The sequence below is a fragment of the Leopardus geoffroyi genome, chromosome E1, assembly GCF_018350155.1.
Source record: "Leopardus geoffroyi isolate Oge1 chromosome E1, O.geoffroyi_Oge1_pat1.0, whole genome shotgun sequence".
NCBI lineage: Eukaryota > Metazoa > Chordata > Mammalia > Carnivora > Felidae > Leopardus > Leopardus geoffroyi.
This window is the reverse complement of record NC_059330.1, coordinates 49,726,417-49,748,194: the sequence shown is the minus strand read 5'-3', so window position 1 is coordinate 49,748,194 and position 21,778 is coordinate 49,726,417. Positions and strand designations below refer to the sequence as shown.

At 44.9% G+C, this 21,778-nt stretch overlaps 1 protein-coding gene across 2 annotated transcripts; it reads right to left on the bottom strand.

The window, feature by feature from the left end:
* Positions 1 to 1,150: 1,150 nt before the first annotated feature.
* On the bottom strand, positions 1,151 to 20,967 carry PRKAR1A (protein kinase cAMP-dependent type I regulatory subunit alpha). Of its 2 annotated transcripts, XM_045489540.1 has the most exons (12): positions 20,594 to 20,944; positions 20,184 to 20,318; positions 16,678 to 16,857; positions 11,308 to 11,478; positions 10,420 to 10,511; positions 10,157 to 10,218; positions 6,036 to 6,082; positions 5,218 to 5,376; positions 4,114 to 4,174; positions 2,887 to 3,008; positions 1,840 to 1,921; positions 1,151 to 1,515 (listed from the first exon to the last, which is right to left on the bottom strand). In XM_045489540.1, exons 3-12 carry the CDS (start codon positions 16,849 to 16,851, stop codon positions 1,343 to 1,345), a joined length of 1,143 nt encoding a protein of 380 aa, XP_045345496.1. In that variant the 5' UTR covers positions 16,852 to 16,857; positions 20,184 to 20,318; positions 20,594 to 20,944; the 3' UTR covers positions 1,151 to 1,342. The 2 variants fall into 2 exon arrangements, with proteins under 2 accessions (XP_045345496.1, XP_045345497.1); XM_045489541.1 differs by lacking the exon at positions 20,184 to 20,318 and having other exon boundaries at positions 20,594 to 20,967.
* Between the last annotated feature and the right edge of the window lie 811 nt (positions 20,968 to 21,778).

Genomic DNA, 21,778 nt, shown 5'->3' with positions numbered 1-21,778 from the left:
AATGTAACCGTACATTATATGTAAATCACAATGAAAACAAAAGTGCCTAACATGACAGAACTGTGAAATTTTGTTTAAAAAAAAATAACAAAAATAAAAATCAACCACTGGGTTAGCACTGGGGCACATGGAATAATGTAACAGAGAAGGATGTTGAGGCTGGAAAAGACTGAAATACGGTGAAGACTCGAAACACAAGTTTGCTGTAAGACATCAAGAACGTTTGCCAGGGAAAGAAATGCTAAATGGAAAAGTGGAACTCCTCACCCCCCCAGCCCGTGTAGAACACTCTTCCCAAATCTCCCGCCCCAGGGAATTTAGCGGCACAGAGACCCCAGCACTGAACTCTGTGCCCCTGGCACCTCTCCCTTTACCAACACCACCTCCATTTTTCTGCTAGGACATTCGTCCCGTGTGTTCTATTCCCAGCAAACTCAGTCTCCTGCAGTCGGTGTTTAATGAACACAGGAGGGAATCCCGGAGTCAACTGGACCACGTACATTTAGCCAAGAGCTCTAAGGTAACGACCAAGAGCGTAGGCCTCAAATCCTTATTCCCGACTCGGCATCTGGTGATCAGCATTTGGCACTAGCTGGGTAAATACGGGTCTAATCAGAATTTTTGAGCTGAGGCAGACGTAGTTAATCCGTAACTCAGTGTTTGCAGCCTAGATCTGGTTTCAAACTCAAAAGGCAGGCAGAGATAGCCACATCTACACATGGCAGAACTGGGAAGCACTAACAACAGGACACAAGACCAGGAGAAGGGGCTTGACAAAAATTCTGATGAAGGGAAAACAAAAGAAAGAACTCAACAGATCACGTCCATCCGATCCTTAGCAAAAATGGGCGTTTTCCCACCCTTAAGCTAGTTTAAGTACAGGCAGATGTCTTTCTACTATACTAGGATTTTTCTAGGTCTGTTTTTCCTAATCCTCAGAGCTTAATGAGAAATCATTAATTCTATAAAGCAGTACAGCACACGAGTACAGTCTAAAATATGCCTACGGTAACCAGAAAGTTGTGTCACTGAGCGACAGAAGCCCCTCGCACTGTCACCCCCCTGCCCTACGCGGCCGGCGGCGCAGGGGGTGCCCCGCCCGGGCTGAGCAACTACCACTGCACAGAGAGAAAAGCAGTTAACAGCGGAGTCTCCACAGAACTCTGTTTATTTAACTGCGTCGGGGCATCCGGTCAACGCTCCACATGAAAAACGGTGCGATAGAAGCGACTTTGAATACAAACAGACGAGAAGCCGCCGTGCTGCCAGGAGGGGGGAAGCCGTCTGCGCGAGGGAGGCACGGACCAGGGACAGGACGACAGGGAGGCACGGGAGGCGGGTCTCAGACAGACAGCGACACAAAACTGTTGTACTGCTGGATGTTTCGCTTGAGGATATCTGAGCACGGGCCGAGGACGCGCTCAAATCGGGGTCGGTCCAGCTTCACGCACTTCAAAGGGCCGCGAGCGACCACCGTGGCAGCGCGAGGACGGTTCATCAGGAGCGCGATCTCACCTGCGAAGGGGGGACACGGGTCAGGGGAGGCGGACGTCCCGGGAGCACCCCCGCGGGGGCGCTTCCAAGACACGGGGAGGCCGCGTCTACCGCTCTTCAAGCCCAGCACAGGCCCCACAACATCCGCACTTAAACACGACCGACAGGAGACCGTCGGCGACCGGACTACTGATGGGCAAAGGTCACAATCTCCCTCTCTCGGAGAGCCAAAAAGACTACAGTGAAAAAGTAAAATTCGGGAGAAAGACAGAACGAAGAGAGACCGCTCAGCGTTATCTCCCCGAGAGGGGACTCAAACTACGTACTTGAAGGACAGCCACGTACCGAAATAGTCAGAAGGCCCCAATCTTCCCACTTCGACAAACTCTTCGTTTTCTGACCGACGTTGTAGCACAGCAGCTGAGCCCTGTAATAAAACCACCAAATGGCAAAACAGATACTTTCAAATCCAGGGTGGCCCTCTGCAGTTGCAAGTGGGGCTACTTTGTCCTAGAAAAATTAAAAAAAAGATGCGGCGGCGATTTCAAATCCTCCCGTTCGCGTAGAAGATGACTCAAGAGAGTCACGACGTGAGCTCCAGTCCCCTTCTGCCCCACGGCCCTGCCGGAGCCCCTTCTCACACCCAGGAGCCAAAGGGCTGAGACTCGGGTTGGCAAACCGCAGCCGGGGGGGCCCAACCCAAACTCGCCACCTGTTTTTATAAATGAAACGTTACAGGAACACACCAACGCATTTACACGCCGTCTCTGGCCGCTTCTGCGCTGCACTCTTGCGCTGAGTCGAAGTGCGAGCACTGAGTCTTTGCGACAGAAACCCCACGTCTCACAAAGCCTCAGTCACTTACCAACTGGCCTTCCAAAGAAACAGTCGCTCGACTCCTGGCTTTTAGCAATTAGCATCTACTGAGCCACATTCCTACAAAATCTGCTCTTTAGGCTCTGGTTGGCGGGCAGGAGTATCTGCTATGCATTTCCATGAATTGTGAAGATAGAAAACATAGTAGCTTTCAGCCTTTACACGCTTGCCTTTAACCCTTATTTGCCAAATGGTCCAGACATACGATTTTAACAAGGACGGTACAGACCCGTAATAGTTTGTTACGCTAAGTGGGTAAGTTTCACTTGGCTTGCATGATAAAAGATCGAGGAGCTCAGAATCTGGCCATTACTTCCTGAACAGCCCTTCCAGAACGGACTCCAACTCATTTAAAATACGGTGGCCTGGCACAACACCATTTCTAAGTGAAAGATAATTTTTAAATAAAATCTATCAGGTATTACTAAAAAGTGAAGCTGGAAATCAGAATGAGCCCCTTTTCTCTCTTATGGTGTACTGCTTTTTCCCCCCAATATCAAACACAGGCTCCGTTACCTCTAAAATAATGAAGAACTCGTCCCCTGGTTCACCCTGCACCACAATCTTCTGCCCATCCTCAAACTGAACAGGTTCCAACGCATCAGCGACTGTGAGACGTTCCCACTTGTCCAGAGATTCTGAAAGGCAAGAATCAAAAGAATTTCTCTACGCTAGTTGTCACTGCTAAAAATGTCAAAACTATCAAAACGATGAGTCACATAGCCATGCCCATTTAATATTCTAGTAGTGTTGCAGGTTCAACATGGCGCCTCTCTTCAATCACCTCAAGTCTCACCAAGATCCTCCTACTACTTACAGATAACTCTTAGATCCTTACTTCAGTGGTCCAGTGGCCAGGTTAACTTATCAACTGCACCCAATGGTAAAGGAATAAAAAATGTAATCATTAAGTCTTCCTAAAGAACACCATCAATGCAAATCAAGACCCAAAAGTCATAGAGTGTCGCCATCCGTACTACCCCAGAGGTTCACAGAAATAACTTACCTATTTAAACCCGAAGTTGAATTTATGAAACCCACGAGGAGAACCGGACAACAGTTCCCCAAAGCCAAACGGAAACCCAAGTCATTAAGTAAATGTAACCCACTCAGAGAAAGGACAAACAAGGGGGGAGAAGTCAACTCGCTCTAACAAAATGGCAGAAGACTATTCCCTAAGAATCACCACCCCCCCCCCCCCCAGAGCAGGTTGTAACAACATCTGTGAGGCCGTGAAACAAAATACAACTGTGTCCAGTTAACCTGCTTTACTCAATTTCAAGAAACTTCCAGCACTTCTTCAGAGAAAATCAGAAAATGACACCTAATTTTTCTACAGAGAAAAGGCATTCGTGGAAACGCTCGACTCTCCTGAACCAGTGAACTCACCGACGGAGCAACAGAGACAGAAATCAGAGGGGGAATGACTGCCAATGTCCATCAGCAAAGGAGGACACTTTTAGCCTTTCTGTCTCTCCCAGAGGAATGAGTAGCACATAATTCCAGGAAGTTTTTCCCACGTCCACCACTAGTAAAGAGGTGTGTCATAGACTAGTAGATTAAATACACTGTAAAATTACTTCTAACTTGGTCAAACTTCAACTTTGTGTTTTTCATTACTGTTAGCAAAAAAAAAAAAAAAAAAAAAAACGTAAGTTGATAACCAGGGCAGTTTTTATGACATAAGCATGTATCACTAACACTTCAATTTAACAATTCTCCGTGCAATCTTCCAAAACTCACCTAAAATAGATACTTTACTAAGAAACTCCTCATACATCTTCCGCTTTCTCAGCGTGCTTCCCTATAAATGGAAAAAAAAAAAGTGATCTTAAAAATGTGTAATTATCACATAATGCTGTGGAATAAATATTAAATGTTAAGTAAACATTAAAAAAGAAAAAAAGTCAAAGCTTGCTGATGCTTCTTGATGCTTCGTGTTGAAGACGGCAAAGCCGCTGGTTCAGCTTAATAAACAGCTGAGTAACTCGCTCTTAAAAGTCAGACCAGGCATATGGCCAAAGAAGGTGCCTAGGACAACCAATTAATGAAATGCCAAACGCACCATCAATTCTCCAAAAAAGCTACCAGGTTACATGAGTGACTAGAGCTGAACGTGTCTCCAGCCCAGGGTTCTTCCCCACGACCCCAATCTCCCACAGAACTAAGGAAAGAAAACGGCTACCACTTGTAGACCTTCTACCGAAAACAGTCCCCTAGCCCCTGACCTAACCAAGCTGTCTTATCTGTGAGGTTTGGTAAACGCCAAGTATCTGGAGGAAGGAGACGGGGGAGCACAGTCCTCTGGAACGTCCTTACAGGCGCGTATACGTCTACCTACACATACACATCCCCCAAACACAGCAAATGTTCGAAGTACGTCCAACTGCAGACTGTCAAATAGCCAGACAGGCACGGCACAAATTTAAGGAAACCATTCAAGAGGACGAATGCCAGCAGCTGGCACTTAACATCTGAAACTACTCTATACACCTGTCACAAGGTTCCACATGAGCAGAACGTTCCAATGGTTTTATCATTTTGTTCCTTCCTCCAGTCTTCCGAGGGGACGTCTGCACTACCGACAACCCCCCTGCCGTTTAGGGAAGCGGGTTACTTGCGAACAGCCGTAAGGCACTTCGTGCTCTCAGAAGCAGCACCTGGCAAGCTACCTGACGTGCAAATGGGGACGTTCCCAAACGTGGGCTGACCACTACAGACGCACCACATTTGTCTCCCGTGTTATTTGCAGCCAGACATTTGTTCTAAAAGACTTGGCGATACGACTCAAACGCCCGTGACACAGACTGAATTCTACGTCGCACTCCAAGAGGTGTGCCGGCTCACCATGAGGATTCTTCTGTAGCTGTCCCGGTCGATACCCCACAGTTTCACATTCGTCTTTGCTTTGACAGTGGCGGCTCTAGGCGTTCCATAGATCAAAGCGAGTTCCCCAAAGCTGCCTCCTTCCCCAACGCTGGTTGCCCATTCGTTGTTGACATAGACCTAAAAGGCAAATGACAAAGGACCGGTTGTTTCCTACACACACAAACACACTGGGATGAAACACCTTCCAAGGAGCCAGAATACTGAACTTGGTTTCTAAACCGGAATACATGATGTTTGTAGTACACAGCAGCGCAAACCCGAGTGTCTGTGATTCACGGGCTTAATTACCCGACATGAGAACGTTCCCCACGGGGAGGATCAGGGCAGAGGTAAACGAAGCGCTAACTGCGTGTACATTTCGAGAGTGCCGTGCCTCGTGCAGACGGCACTGAACTAATGATCCTGCGACAGCAGTGCTGTTATTATGCCCATTTCCCTTGTAAACAAGGTTCACAGGATCAAGAGAGCTGTACCAAGTCTCAGCGCCAACTCCCAGGTCTGATGGACAGTCTCCCTCACATCTACCTTACCACACAGTAGGCACACGCGCCTTAACCGGGGACTCCAGCAAGAGATTTAAACTGAATGTCTAGCGAACGAAATTGCCTTTCGATAGGTTAAAAAGTTTCTCTGTGTCATTTAAAATACCTGGCAAAAGATGTTGCTGGAATTTGACATACGAGGCTTTTAACAGCCCTTCAGAAACTCTTACAAGTAATCAGTATCGACACATTCACCTTTACGACTATCAACATATTTCTATTATGAAATCTTACATCCATCTCTCCTTGATCAATCACATAGAAGTTATCCCCTTCATCACCTAAAACAGAGTACAAAAAGTTAGGTGTATAATGCAAATTGAGGAAACATACATCAGAACTATCAAATTAATGTAAAAATAAATTTATTTTACAGAGGTGCCGTCAAAGAAAGCGTGTCATAAATTAATACAACCTTTCAGGAAGAAAAGTCCAACGATATATTTTTAAAGCCATAAAATTGATCAATTTTTTAGTCATCTCATGGTAAAGAACAGCTCTGAAAAATAACTTAAAAAGAAAAAAAAGCTGTATGTGTAGAAAGACAGTACCCGTTACATGATCACGACAACAAAACAAACAGAGTAAGTAACAAAATATCAGACTATCACTACACTGGAAAACTCACGGATTATGAACACCCATGAAAATATCAAGAGTAAATAAAAGAAAACAGGGGAGGGGGATACCCATAAGGTTAGATCCATGTTAATACACAAGGCAAAAAAGCTAAGAATCAGAAGCCCGAGAACCTTACAAACAGATGTGCTATGCGATTCAGAATGCAACTGCTTTGCCGCTTCCTACTTTATTTTACTCTGTAAGTGGTTAATAATATAAAGGATATACGAAATATATACGGCTCTAAAATCTCACACAACATTCAAAATTAAAATGCAATATCCTCCAAAAGTTACTATAAACAAAACTGTATCAGATACTAGAGAAAACAGTAGTCCTTTAGGGAAAGTGTGCCTTTTAGTTCAAAGGATTTTTTTTTTTTTTTTTAACGTTTATTTACTTTTGAGACAGAGAGAGACAGAGCATGAACGGGGGAGGGTCAGAGAGACGGAGACACAGAATCTGAAACAGGCTCCAGGCTCTGAGCTGTCAGCACAGAGCCCGACGCGGGGCTTGAACTCATGGACCGCGAGATCATGACCTGAGCCGAAGTCGGACGCTTAACGGACTGAGCCACCTAGGCGCCCCAAAGTTCAAAGGATTTTAATTAAAAAAAAAAAAAAAGGATCAGTTGAGCGGATCATGTGATTTTCAGCATCTGTCTTGTTGATGTGGTGGTATAGGACACTGATTGATTTACAAATATCGAACCATTCTTGCATCCCCAGAATAAAGCCTGCCTGACTGTGATGAACGATCCTTTCAATGTCTTGCCGAATGTGAATATTTTGTTGAGGATTTTTGCATCTGTGTTCTCAGTGATATTGGCCTATAGTTTTCTTTTCCTGTGGTATCTGTCTGGTTTTGGCATCAGGGTAATGCTGGCCTTGGAGCATGTATCTGGAAGCTTGCTTTCCTCCTCTATTTGTTCAAATAGTTAGGGGAGAATAGGTATTAACTTTACAAGGAACATACTTCAACACAACAAAAGGCCGTATGCAAAAAACAAACAGCTAACATCAGAATCAAAGGCGAAAAACTGAGAGCCTTTCCCTCTCTGTTCAGGAACAAGACAAGGATGTCCACTCTCACCACTTTTACTTAACACAGAACTGAAGTCCTAGCCACGGCGATCAGCACAAAAAAGAAATGAGGCATCCATATTGGCAAGAAGTTTCAACTGTCACTGTCTGCAAACAACACAAACAACACTATACATAGAAAATCCTAAAGACTCCAACCAAAAAGTACGAGAAGCAATTCATGAATTCAGTCAAGTGGCAGGATACAAAATTAATAGTCAGAAATCAACAGCATTTTTATACACTAGTAACAAAGTAGCAGGAAGAGAAATTTAAAAAGTAACACCATTTACAAGTGCACCAAAAAGGAATAAACTACCGAGGAATAAACCAAAGAGGTAAAAGATCTGTACTCTAAAAACCGTAAATCACAAATGACAGAAATGAAAGATGACAAAGACAAACAGAAAGCTATTCCATGGTCATAGGACTAAAAGAGTTAATGTTGTTAAAATGTCCATATTACCTAAAGCAATCTACAGACTCAGTATGACCCCTATCAAAATATCAACAGCATTTTTCACAAAACTAGAAGAAATAATACTAAAAATTTGTATGGCATCACAGAAGACCCCAAATAACCAAAGCAATCCTAAGAAAAACAAAGCTGGAGGTATCACAATACCAGATAGACTTCAAGATAGACTACAAAGTTCAGTAAACAAAACAGTATGGTACTAACACAAAACGAGACACACAGATCAAGGAAACAGAACAGAGCCTAGAAATAAACACACAAGTATATGCTCACTTAATCTACGACAAAGGAAGCAAGAATACACAATGGGGAAAAGACAATTTCTTCAACAAATGGTGCTGGGGAAACTGGACACTACGTGCAAAAGAATGAAACTGGGCCACTTTCTAACATAATACACAAAAATAAACTCAAAATGGATTAAGGATCTAAATATGAGACCTGAAACCATAAAAATCCTGTAAGAGAAAACAGTATTTCTCTCCCGTCAGCCACAGCAACATTTTTCTAGATATGTCTCCGTAGGCAAGGGACTACATCAAAATCAAAAGCTTTCGCAGGGGCCCCTGGGTGACTCAGTCGGTCAGGCATCTGACTCTCTCGATCTTGGCTCAGGTCATGATCCCAGGGTCCTGACATTGAGCTCCCCATCAGGCTCTGTGCTATTAGCGCAGACCCTGCTTGGGCTTTTCTCTCTCTCAAATAAATTTACTTAACAAACAAAAAAAAGTTTTTGCACAGCAAAACTTTTAAAATGTGTATTTATTAGTATTAATATTATAATTATATATAATATATAATAACATATTAATATTTTGCACAGAAAACTTTTTTTAGTATTTATTTTTGAGAGAGAGACAGAGACAGAGAGTACAAGTGGGGGAGGGGTAGAGAGAGGGAGACACAGAATCCAAAGCAGGCTGCAGGCTGCAGGCTCTGAGCTGTCAGCACAGAGCCCAACGCGGGGCTTGAACTCATGACCCGCCAGATCATGACCTGAGCCAAAGTCGGACGCCTAACTGACTGAGCCACCCAGGCACCCATGTGTGAATTTTTAATATAAATGCGGGGGCATAAAGCATTAATGCAAGTCAAAATGTCTCAGTGAACACGTTTCAGCAGTTTAACTTTATATAACGATAACAAATAAACCTGTTACGTTTTTCTGGACAATGCCAACCTTTGGATTTTCTTAAAACAAGTATATTGATGACAACTAAATAGTGTTTGCAGCATTCTTATCAGACAGTAGATGTGATCCATTCACTACGCTTTTCTGAGTTGTCCTACACGCAAGTACATGGTTTTAACGTTGTTGATCTTCTGTGCTGTCCACGTTAAGTCTGCCATTAGAATACGTTAAACCATTTTAAAAAATGAAAAATAGAAATACCAGTGATCCAATAATTCCACTACTGGGTATTTACCCGAAGAAAATGAACACACGAATTTGAAATGATCTATGCAGCCCTATGTTTACCGCAGCACTGTTTACAATAGCCAAGATACAGAAGTACCCTAAGTGTCCATCCACAGGTGAATGAATAAGGAAAGTAATGGAACATTATACAGCCATAAAAAAAAAAAATCAGAAGACCGTGCCATTTGCAACAACATGGATGGACCTAGAGGGCATTATTCTAAGTAAAATAAGTCAGATTGAGAAAGACAAATATCCTATGACTCCACTCGTAAGAAGAATCTTAAAGAAAAAGCACACACACCCACAAATGAACAGACACCTGAAAAGCAGAATCAGACCTATAAATACAGAGAACAAACCGAAGGCTGCCAGGGGGTGGGGGGAAGGGCAAAATGGGCAAAGGGAAGTGGGACAGGCTTCCGGTCACAGAATGAGTGAGTCACGGAGAAGAAAGGCACAGCCTAGGGGATTCAGTCAGTGACACCGTCATAGTCCTACAAAGGGACCGGTGGTACTACAGCCGTCGTGAACACAGCTTAATGTACAAACTTGTCAAATCAGTAAATGGTACACCTGAAAACAATATAGCATTGTGTGTCAACGATACTCAAAAACAAAAAAAGAAAGAAAGAAATCGGAAAATCCAGCAGAACAGAAGGAAAATGGCAGGCCGAAAAGAAGAAAACAAACTCCAATTAACAAAATCCTGCAGGCCCACAGCACTGCAGGCCGCGGAAGCAGCAGCCCTTACCTTGCTGAATCACGGTCTCTCCGGCAATAAAGGAAACCGGAAACATGGCGTCGAAAATATCACTGCAAGACACACAAGGTCTCAAGTCACACCTCATGTGCACCTTCTATGGATTCCAAACACCACCCTTTGACTTAAAGCTCCCAGATCTTCAGGCTGGACCATCATCGGGAGAAAGATTATCAAAACTTGCCGCAGTGAGCAGACCAGTTTGGGACCACGGGTGTTCTGAAAAAACAGTATAACCAAGAACCCGAACCTACCTTCTCTCATTGTCATCAAGATGTGAAAAGAGCACATTCTTTTCAATGGCTTTGGCTAAAGCAGCCATTGTCTTATAATCTTTTGGTATAACCTGGAAAAGAACAGAAGATCCAATGACAATTCCATAAACCAAAACCAGATCATGTCTGAACGTGCATTTCAATTAAACGTCAAGATACGCTATGGTATTTAAACAAGACTGCTTTGAGTTAACTAACACCACACGCTTGTACTATCTGTGATCTACAAAGTACTCAATAAATATTGACTGACTAATCCCCTTTCCTACAACCAAGCCTATATTGAAGGCTCATACTTGGTTTCCAGTCAACGACTAAAGTCACAAACCATAACACCTTGCAAGGTCATGATTTTGAGGCAAAACTAAGCAGTTTATGACAATTAGTCATTTTTTAAACTGTGACCACGTACTATGAGCTTCGCAAGCCTCTCGTCAGGACAACTCTCTTCCCCCTTCAGGCCAATAGCAGAACTCAAAATGGCAGGCTGGCTCCAAGGAAGAGCCAAAAGGAGGAAGGAAGCTTCCAGGATAAAAGGTTCAAAGTCACAACATGAGTTACGGGATGTCAAAAAGAAACCATGATTCAAGAGAAAAAACACTGCCCGCTTCTTCTGCAAAGCAACATGGAAAAGAAAACCCCCCAATACAGCCGTTCGCTGTTTTACAATCATTGTTAGTTATTTCCTCTAATGGCATGTTAGTTAGTACAGTAACCTGTTCCCCGGGACCCAAGAACCATACAGGACGAAGTACAACCCATCCTGTGTTTTACTATTCAAAATGGTGCAGGCATCACCACAGGCGGCTAGCGGACGACCATGTGGGTCCCGAAAACATTGCCCCATCGTGCGGACAGCAGAACTACCTTTCTAACGTACGACGCAGCATCTTCCTCCGTGTAGACTTCAGCACTGATGGCACCTCGTCGCCTCCGGCCCTTAACCACTGGGTTGGGTGGGGGAGGAGAGATCTCATCCTCCCTCGAATCTGCACGGGCGCTCGCCTTCTGCAGATTCTGAATCTGTTTTGCCTCCTCCTGAAAAAAATTACACGTTTATAAAATGAGATCCTTCAGCATGTCAATTTGGTCTTCTCGTATCCTCCCTAGTGTGACCCAATCTCAATCACTGCAGATCTCTTCCTCTATTACCAATGTGAAAGTGAAGGGGGAAAAGCCCGTTCCAAATGCAAAAAAAATGGAGTCGAGTTTGAAAAGAAATACTCTGAAAGGGCTATACTGTTTCCTCAGATGATAATAGACACCATATTTAATAATAAACAAAAGCCATTAGTACAAGGACACATAACATGCAAATAAAAAATTAGATACTGGTTATGGTAATACATTGGCAACAATGCCTTATAATGCACACAACAGCAATAAACTGCGAAACAAAATCCTGGGGAATTAGGTTTCCGTATGCTACTACAGACAGCATGAAGATTCCCCACCACACACACACCCCAAAAGAACTGTTACCTAGAAATAACCACTCAGGCACAGCAAAGTGATACAACAATGTCTAGGTTACTGGGTTATTTCCTTAATTCACTTAAGTATTCTCTGGATCTGCCATGTCAAGTCGGTGCTAGGAAAAGACAATGCCAAAACCAACAGGAAAGGGTCCTAAGCCTATGGAATTCATATTCTGGCTGGAGTCTCAGATATAAACAAACTATGAAATGATGTGATGGTAACCAAGAATTTAAGTAAGATCAGATCTAATAATATTTCTCCCAAAGGAGCTATAAGCATTCTTCATTATCTGTATTATTTATATTCTTTAATATCTTTATTATTTATTATTCATTACACCGAAATTAAAACCAAAAGTTCACTTGTTTTTAAAATCTCATTACATCAATTCATATAAAAACTGAGATAAACTCTTTAATATTCTTACTTTTCAGATCCAGGGCCTTAAAAAGAAATGCCTCTTAACTGTGCAGTAAAGAAAGTTATTATACTTGATATAAAATAAAAATGAAAAAAAAAAACAAAACAAAACAAACCCAAGAACGTATTCTCTACTAGGCTCTCATTCACTTGACTCATTCATTCTCCATTAGTTTTCTAAACCATTTTTCAAATTCTAAATGAACTTATTCGCATTTACTGATAATTTCAAAAAGACTTTTGATAAAAGAAATTAATGAGATGCCTACTTTTTCTCTGACATGGTATTTAGCCCTGCTTCTACAAATAAAAGAGCTTATATATGCCACAACAAAGCCTAGGGTGATAACCATCAAGGTATTAACAATGTTAATTTCTATTAGGAGAATCATGCCTGATTTTTATTCTTTCTGGAGAGAAGGTTTGGCTTTATGTTTCTCATTTCTCTGGATTTTCTAATTTTCAAACTTAGAAGAAAACACAGTAAGAAAAACATACAATGAAAACAATCTTACTATGCTTTATACTAAATTACAAATGCATTTACTTCTTGACCAACTAATCCGGAAATTCTACTTCTAAGAATTTATTCCAACATATACATATAGGTGATAAAACACATATACTAAGTTACTCATTGTATCATTTGTAATAGTTTGTAATAGCCTAACAGTGGAAACGACCAAAATGGTCCTCAATGGTTAAATTATAGTTTTTCCATACAGTGGAATGCCATGCACCTGCTGGGAAACAGGAAGCTTTTTTATATATGAATTTGTAGGTAAATGCCCATATATTATCTATAGAAAACTGGCTGCACTCAAGAAGACAATGGAATGGGACTTTTTACTACATATTTATATAGTATTATAGAACAATGTACAATTTTACTCAGATAAAATATCTTACATACTATGTTAGATTATGTATTTATATAGGAAACAGATGTCACGCATTTCATTATATTTTATTATGTCACACCCTTTTGTACTTGCAAAATTTTGAACCATGTGCAAACATGTAACCATTTTCTTTAAAACTACATTTTTCATAGGGGCGCCTGGGCAGTCAGTCGGTTGAGCAGCTGACTTCAGCTCGGGTCACCATCTCACGGTCTGTGAGTTCAAGCCCGGAGAAGGGCTCTGTGATGACAGCCCAGGGCCTGGAGCCTGCTTTGGACTCTGTGTCTCCCTCTCTCTCTGCTCCTCCCCTGCTTGCGCTCTCTCTCTCTCTCAAAACTAAATAAATGTTTTAAAAAAAATTTTTTTAAACACATTTTTCAGAAAACCCACTTCATTTTCCTTCTGGTAATTCCAATAACCAGTAAGTTTTCCCACCTCACACTAACAAAGAACTATGAAACTCGTGTCTCCTCAAATTTAGCTGAAGGCCATAAATTAAAACACAAATTCTACCTCCAAAAATCTGTCATTGGCATTTCACAAAAATTTCACGAAAAATGACACAAACGGCATCTCATTTAGAACGACATCTAAATGAATTTTTAAGATAATTTTTAAGGACCAAAAGCATTTTGATTTTTAACATTGTTTCATGGATCCTCTTTAAACAGCAATCAGATATAACCTCATCTTGGTGACTCACAGCCATTACTGAGATCGAATCCTAGTACATATTAGGATACATTTTTATATCCTTTTCCTTGCTGTTGTCATTCTGCTGCCAGCCTCTCCCCTCTTCGGTTTTCCCACGTATTAAAACAAAAGCCAAAAGGAGCCAAAAAACACACCAAAAAACCCTCCTAATCTACTTCATGGCTGCCGGCATTCGTCCTCGAGTTTAAGTTCACAGTGTCCCCACCACTTACTTAACAGGCTTCCAACAATTACTCGTTCTCTCTCCCCCCTCGCCGTTCCACTCTTCCCCACAGGGGAGACAAACTTCCAAGCAAATGGACGTGGGGCGTGGCCTTGGAATGTAAGTGGACGCACCATACTGCGCCCACTTTGATGGTTTGCCCTGCTTGGGCTTCTGGTGGTTCTCGCCTTGAGCAACAGCATGCTCTATACCATGGCTGCTCCTTGCACTCAGCTCCAGAACAAGAAACATGTGGAGTCAGGAAGACAGGAGGGGCTGAGCCCAGAAGAGCTGCCCAGGACAGTGAAATAAGGTCTTCTGTAGTCAGCCACTGCAATCGGGGGCTTTATGTAGAGTAAGCCACTGAGATCGGGGTGGGGGAGGAGGGGGTCGTAGGCCGCCCCAGTACAAGTTAACTGCCACACCACGTGTACACAGCCACGTCACTCCGCTTCTTAGTTTTACCCGCTACCTCTTAACATGGGGATAGTCACCTACGTCTCACATCTGAAATGAGGAGTATGTATGTGTGCAAAGTGCTTCACACAGAACCTGGCACACAGGAGACACTCAGTGGTCACGGCAATTAAAATTCCTCTGACCTATCAGACAGGCAAGGTTCTAATAAATACATGCACAAGTGCGAACTTCAATTTCAGATGACAGTCTGAAGTAAAACGCAGAAGCTTTCCAATGGACCAATTGTGAGTCTGGGGCACACTTCTCGTTGAGTAGCTCAAGGTACCAGAAACACGACCCCTGGTTAACACAGGAAAGGAGGTGACAAGAATGTGACTGTGTATTTGCAGACATACTAAACCCAACACCTAACGTACAGAACAATGACCTGTGGAAAAGTTGAAAATCTAGTTCCTTAAAAGCCCAGATATCCACACTGGACCCTGGCTAAAGGAATGTGCGCGTGTGAAATAAAGACCCTTGAGTTACAGGAAGGAGTGTGTCAGCCAGGACTTTTGTTAAGAGGTAAAGAGGCTAATACACATTAAATCTAAAAATCCCATCTGCAGAACACTCCGTTAAGGACGCTTTCTTGCCTCCCTGTCAGGGAGGCTTCGGCAGCGGGAGGGTAAGCCCAGGCGCTGCAGTGACCACACACTCCATGTTCCCTATAAAAAGACACACCCTTAATGTCCCACCCACTTCATTCCCTCATCCGCTGGTTTCTATTGATGTCTGAAGCGAAGAGGGATCACCTTACAGTGACCCATTTCAGAACCAGATCTCCAGGAACGCACTTTATTTCAAAACAGGGAACGCCCACGGCAGCCTGGCTCTACAGTATTTCACGAACCATTTGGAAATTGCTTACAACGGAGCAAACGAGACTTTCTAATACAATTCTAAAACAGCGAGGCCACGTTCCTGGGAACCGGTTAGTTGTTCTTTTGTTGTTAATTATCTTAATCATGGTACTAAACACCAATTTTAGCAAACACCTTTTCAACAAAACAGTAGTAGAAAATGTCTGATCACTGAGCTACCCAAACACTTTTAAAATCTTAGTATACACAGATTCTTCACTAATATGGTATGCCACTTAAAAGATTTTCCAAACAAATGGGATATATTACAAATATTTCTATTATACAATTAAATAATTAATCACCACATACCTAAGAAATGCCTCCCAAGTGGTTCATAATCATTTCAAACCACATCAAAGCTTCAGTATGTATAAAAAAACCTGTAAACATCTCAATTTACAGAAACAAATCAAACTACTGAAAGCATTTAACATTCCAGACTTTCTCATTCATCATTTCTTGAGGGAAGTGAACTGAAGCATTGTCCTTGATTACCATTCGGCTTAGAAAAGCACTTAGCATATCCTTAGGTCACAGTGACACAGGCAATGAGGATGAACGATAAAGAATAAAAACTGAATTGCTCTTTTTCAAGAGGAAACAAGTCCTAACCAAAACCGTAAGTAAAGGAAAATTCCGACACCGGTCACGTCACCCTTCGCGTCTCTGCTCTACAGCCCGACTCATCTGAGATACAGTCCACGGTGAAATGGACGCCTGTACTGCAGATCCCCCGCTTGGTCAGAAGCTAGACCCAAATGTTTCATCACATTAGTTTTAAAAGGTGAAAGAAGGTCTACGAAGCTCATTCGTTTGGTGGAAGGAAACGAAAGCATGAGCTGCTTTCAAGCACTGCAGAACTTCTCGCGTCCTACAACCGCTACCTCTGACCAACCGTATCTAGTTATTTTAACCAGGTTTATGGGTCAACTAAAACGGTTACGGGGACTGCTGTTTAGAAGCCCTCCGTTACCCAGCTAAACTCGCCATGCAGGTTTGTTTTGAGGCATTCTATCGATCACGAAGTTAAAAATTACTAGAAATGCCTTAACTGCACTTCTTTTTGTGAAACTCTAGTTTAGATTTCTCGTTTGGTCCAAACTCCTTTTCTTCCAAGTGGTACAAATTGGGGACATTTGACGGCGTTACGTGTAACAGTCGCCGGGGTCATCGGGTCTCCCGCGCGTATATTTACCTTCTCCAGCCTCTCGAAGTATTCCCTGAGGAATGCCATGGGTCGCTCGGGCCGGGCAGTGCACAACTGCACGATGGAATCCTTGAGCAGCGCCTGGATGTTGTGCTTCTGGACGTAGAGCTCGCACTCGCGGAGGCTGCGCTCCTCATCACTGGCGGTGCTGCCGGAGGCCATGGCTGTCTGCGGGCGAAAACACACACACACACAGGCTTGGGCAAACGATTGCTAAAGAGCACATGCCGAGCTGGCCTTTGACTGAAATTCATCAGGCAACTGAATCACAAGGGCTTTTTTTTCCGGAGATTTTCTTTTTTTAAACAGGGAGGTGGGGGTTCGCGAAGAAAATATGTAAAGAAATAAATAGCATTCTTCCAAAGAAGTGTTTCATTTAGTTCCTGGCGCGGGATCTGGGTTCTGCAGGCAGCAACAGTAAGAGGCAAGAACCCGCGCTCCTGGGAGGAAGGATCAGGCACTATCCCCCGTGGAGGAGGGCCACTGAGGAGTCAGGACCCTAAGGGAACTTCATTCAGTTCTCCCCCTGCAAAGAAATCGCGATGACGTGGGAAGTGTGTAAATGGCAAACAGGACAGAGAATTACAAGTGCACACAAGTCCGCTCTAAGTGAAAGCAAAGAAGCACAATGAAGAACTTCCGACATTCCCTGTACCTAACTCCTATCCTGGGCGAGTGTCCTAATGTCGCTCAACAAACCCCTGGAGCAAAGGATCTGATTAGCCAACCACTAGCATAATCAAAATTTCTAAAAACACAAAATGATCTCCAGACGAATTTTAAAAGCAACCTTTTATTCCAGATTCTTTTATAAAATCCCAGCCCTAAGTGATAACAAACACACTGGTAAAAGAAAATAGCCTTAACAGAAAAAAACAAAAGCAAAAACAAACCAAAGAACCTTCCCAAATAAATCATATAAGATTTGGGCAGGTAAATGTCAAAACATTTTCTTTGGGCAGAAAAATGCTAAAACAGGTTAAATTTTAAATGTACATGAAAGGGGCGCCTGGGTGGCTCAGTCGGTTGAGCGTCTGACTTCGGCTCAGGTCATGATCTCACAGTCCCTGAGTTCAAGCCCCGCATCGGGCTCTGTGCTGACAGCTCAGAGCCTGGAGCCTGCTTCAGATTCTGTGTCTCCCTCTCTCTCTGCCCCGCCCCTGCTCATGCTCTCTCTCTGTCTCAAAAATAAATAAAAACATTTTAAAAAGTGGACATGAAGATATCAACAGATAAACTGCATTTAATGAATTTTAGAGGATTCAAACTACCTGGATGTAAAGTAAAGTAAGTAGAAATATAACAGCAGCTAACTTTACCCCGGAATTTAAAGCTTACCAGTTTAACAACACAGTCATAAGTTATTTTCCTTCCAACTCCTAATTATTACGCCATTAAGATTAGAAAATAAAATTGAGGTCCTCTCCCCCTCCCAGATGAATTCAATACACATCAGTCTTTTCCAAATATAATGCACACGAAACCAGAGAGGAAACCCTAAATTTAAAAGAAAAAAAGAAACACCAGATTAAGAGCCAAAGTGCTACACTGTTATTCATTTTGTTTTGACAAATAAAGGTCAATAACAAGCAGACTAATTTTTTTTAACGTTTATTCATTTTTGAGAGACAGAGAGAGACAGAGCATGAGCAGGGGAGGGGCAGAGAGAGAGGGAGACACAGAATCCAAAGCAGGCTCCAGGCTCTGAGCTGTCAACACAGAGCCCGATGCGGGGCTCGAACCCAGACTGTGAGATCCTGACCTGAGCCGAAGTCGGACTCTCAACGGCTCAACCGACTGAGCCACCCAGGCGCCCCACAAGCAGACTAGTTAACAGACCATGAGAAAGTCTGTAGCTCCCTGACAAGCACATAAATTAAAAGCCACAGAAAAAGAACCACGCTACTTCAGAAATACACAATAAAAAAAAAAAAAGGCTCTTTAATTTTGGATTTATACCAGCCACTTTTCCAGGTCAGACCGTCATACGAACTGATAATCCACTTCAGTGAATTTTCTACATTTCAAATAATGCCAAAGGCCACCAAGAACAATGATAAATCAGATCTTTTATGCTCCAAAATATTCCGACATGTTTCAGGAATATCAATCCATGTATTAACTGATCAGAGAAATCATTCAAAGATCACGACTCTGGCGGGTAGAAATGAGAGAGCTGGGTCTAACAAGTGAAACTGACCTTTTGTTTGAAACAAAGTCTTAAAAAGAACACACTGGCTGGTCTTCCAGAGGGAGCAAATTAACAAAAATGCCCCAAGATTAATGCGGTCACCAAGTGAACCCCTTAACCCAAACTTGACTGTCTTAGTATTTTTAATCGGATATACTCTGTATTCCTTCTTAAAACTAAGAGCCCAACAATTTAGCTTCTCCCCTCCCCCCGCAAAATTATTTAACTCCTCTTAAACTTTCACTGCATTGTACCTGCTCATAAGAAAACTCCGTTTTCTTTTGTCAATTCAATTGTGATAAAATTCAGTTTCAAAAGGATTACATGAGAGGGCATATTTAACACACTTTTGGGAAACTTGCTGATTCAGACCGCAGACCCTCAGACCAGCCAGAAACACTTCCTTTGGGTCATCTTGAGAAAGCGTTCTTTCTTTCCTCTGCTAGAAAGGCCAGTCGCTTGACAATCTCTCAAAGTAGCTGTTTGGCATTACACCTGCACTGCGCTGCAGGGGTTAATAGGGACCATGTACTTATTTTCGAGAGGAAGGACAGGAGAGTGCCCTTCACTTCACTCATGCCACAATCATGGCCACAGGATGAAGAAGGGAGGCCTACCCTTCCTTCATCCTACTCTAGTCGGAAGGCCACGACGGTGGCGAAAAGACGGAGGAAGGACGGGGACGAAGATCAGAAAAGGGGAGGTGAAAGGGGACAAAATGAAATTCAGGAGCCAAGCTAAAATCACGGAGCAGGAGGGAGGAGGGGAGCACCCGGAAGGCTTTCCCGGGGAAAGAAAGCCACTGCTGGGGAGGAGGACAAGGAGGCCCTAGAAAGAAAAACGAGAACGGCCGAGTCTCAAGATCAGCCAGCAATGCTAGGGGGAACGATGGCGGATTCCAGTAAAATCGAACTGATGTCCTTCAGGAAATGGGGGAGGGCGAGCGAGGAGGCCGCGGCGCGCGGGTGCGGAGGCGGCAGGGGCGCGATGGCCGCGAAGGGCCGGGGGCCCCAGCGCCGCCGAGCGCGGGGAACGCGCGCGGGCGGGGCGGCCGGTGAGTCCCGCACCGGAGCAGTCCCGGCGACCCGGGGGCCTCGGAGCCGCAGACTCGGGGCCGGGGGCGCGGCCCGGGGCGTGAGGCCTACGGGGAGGCGCCCGCTGGGGCCGGGGAGGGGCAGGGGGTGCGGCCATCCCCCTGCAGGTCGCTCCCCGTGACGCCATCTTGGATCGGTCCAGCGCCCCCAAACGGGCGGCGGGGCCGCGAAGCTCGGCGCGTCGGGGACCCCTGGTCGACCCCACTCACCTGGGCACGGGCGGCGGCGGACGCGGGACAGCGGGTGCGAGGCTGCGGCAGGCTGAGCTGTCCGGGCGCTTCCCTCCCAGCCCTGCTCTACTCTGCGGTAGCGGCTCCGCGGCGGCTCCACCGGAAACGACCCGGCTGCAACCAATCAGCGCCCGACTGCTGACGTCAATGCGCCTCGCTCTGGCCAGAGCCGTCGCCTTGGCAACCTTAAAGGCGCTGCGGCCCGGGTTCCTCTTTAGCCCCTCTTAGAAGGACCCTGGCCCCTCCACGCCCTAGAATCGTTCTTCCGCTCTCCTTTCTAATCTAACCTCGTCCCCCACTCGCAGCCCTTTCCTCCCACCCGCCTCTTATCCTTTCCCCACTCTCTCCAGCCCGACGCTCCCCTCCTTCCGTTCACCTGCCCCCCTTACCTGTTCCTGTCTGGATACCACAGGTCCCCTTTATTCTTCCTTCTGCTCTCCGCTCGTCGACGGCGCGGCTTGGGGGAGCTCCCCTCTCTGCTCGGCCCCTCGCCTCCACTCCTCACTCCGCCCCACTCTCACTCCCGCCTCCCTCGCCGCCTCTGCCTTTTCTCCCTCCCTCCAGCCCCCACCCCCAACCCGGGCGGACCCACGTGGGGCGTCTCGGATGACAGGTGGGCGACTCCGCCCCGCAGCCCCTTGCTGGGGGAGCAAGCGGGGCCGGGGTGGGGAGATTCCTGCCGTTTCCAGGCCCCGGAGGAGGCGGCGGCCGCGGCGGATCCGCGGCAGCGGCGGATGCCCAGGATGAGCACGCCCGGCCGCGCATCCTGTGCCTGGCCTGCACCGCGCGGGCCTCCGGGCACGGGCCCGCCATCCGGTCCAGGAAATCCGAGCCCTGCCGAGCGTCCGCTTGGCTGATCGGGCCGCTCTCCCCTCCGGGGGTGCTGTCGTCAGTGGAGGCCAAGAAGGTCTGTGGGCCCGAGACACTGAAAAGGACTTGTCAGGGTGCATCTAGAACCTGAAACGCACACCCCCCTCCCCTCCATCATGACGCCTGACCCGGCATGGGGAGAAGTTACAAAGGGTGCAGATAGGCGCAAACCCTCTGTGACCACACGAGAAATCTCAACTGCCTGCAAAACCACCCATCAAGGATGATTCGGGTTCGAGGGGAGACAAGGCGGCTCCTTTACTGCTTCGGCCATTTTTTTTTCCCCCCATCAGAGCGTCTGTCCGTAGAAGGAAGAAAGGGGGAGCGGGAGACAGTTTTAGACATCTCAAGTCGCTACATGAATAAAGAAGGCCTTTGGAGGACACGTATCCTTGGGTCTGATACGTGTTGTAATCACACGGTATATATAGCCCTAGGGCTGTGGGTGCCAAACGCATACGTGGATTTAACACAAATAGATAGAAATATCTCATTAAGAATTTTTATATTGATTCCAGGTGGACATGGGTAATGTTTTGGAGACCTCAGGTTAAATATTATTACAATTAAGTTCATCTTTGTCTTTTCACTTGTGAAACGTAGCTATTAGGAAAATTTTCCTGACACATACGGCTTACGTTGCATTTCTGTTGGACAGCACTGCCCCGGGAGGCCATCTGCTCCCCTAAATCCGCCTGGTTATG

Excerpts from the sequence above, each read along its gene's own strand:
- PRKAR1A (XM_045489541.1), bottom strand. The coding sequence starts at position 16,851 with ATGGCCTCCGGCAGCACCGCCAGTGATGAGGAGCGCAGCCTCCGCGAG. Across the intron at positions 10,512-11,307 it reads CTGCGTCGTACGTTAGAAAG|GTTATACCAAAAGATTATAA; the intron begins GTAGTTCTGCTG and ends GTTCTTTTCCAG. Across the intron at positions 10,219-10,419 it reads CTTGATGACAATGAGAGAAG|TGATATTTTCGACGCCATGT; the intron begins GTAGGTTCGGGT and ends TGTGTCTTGCAG.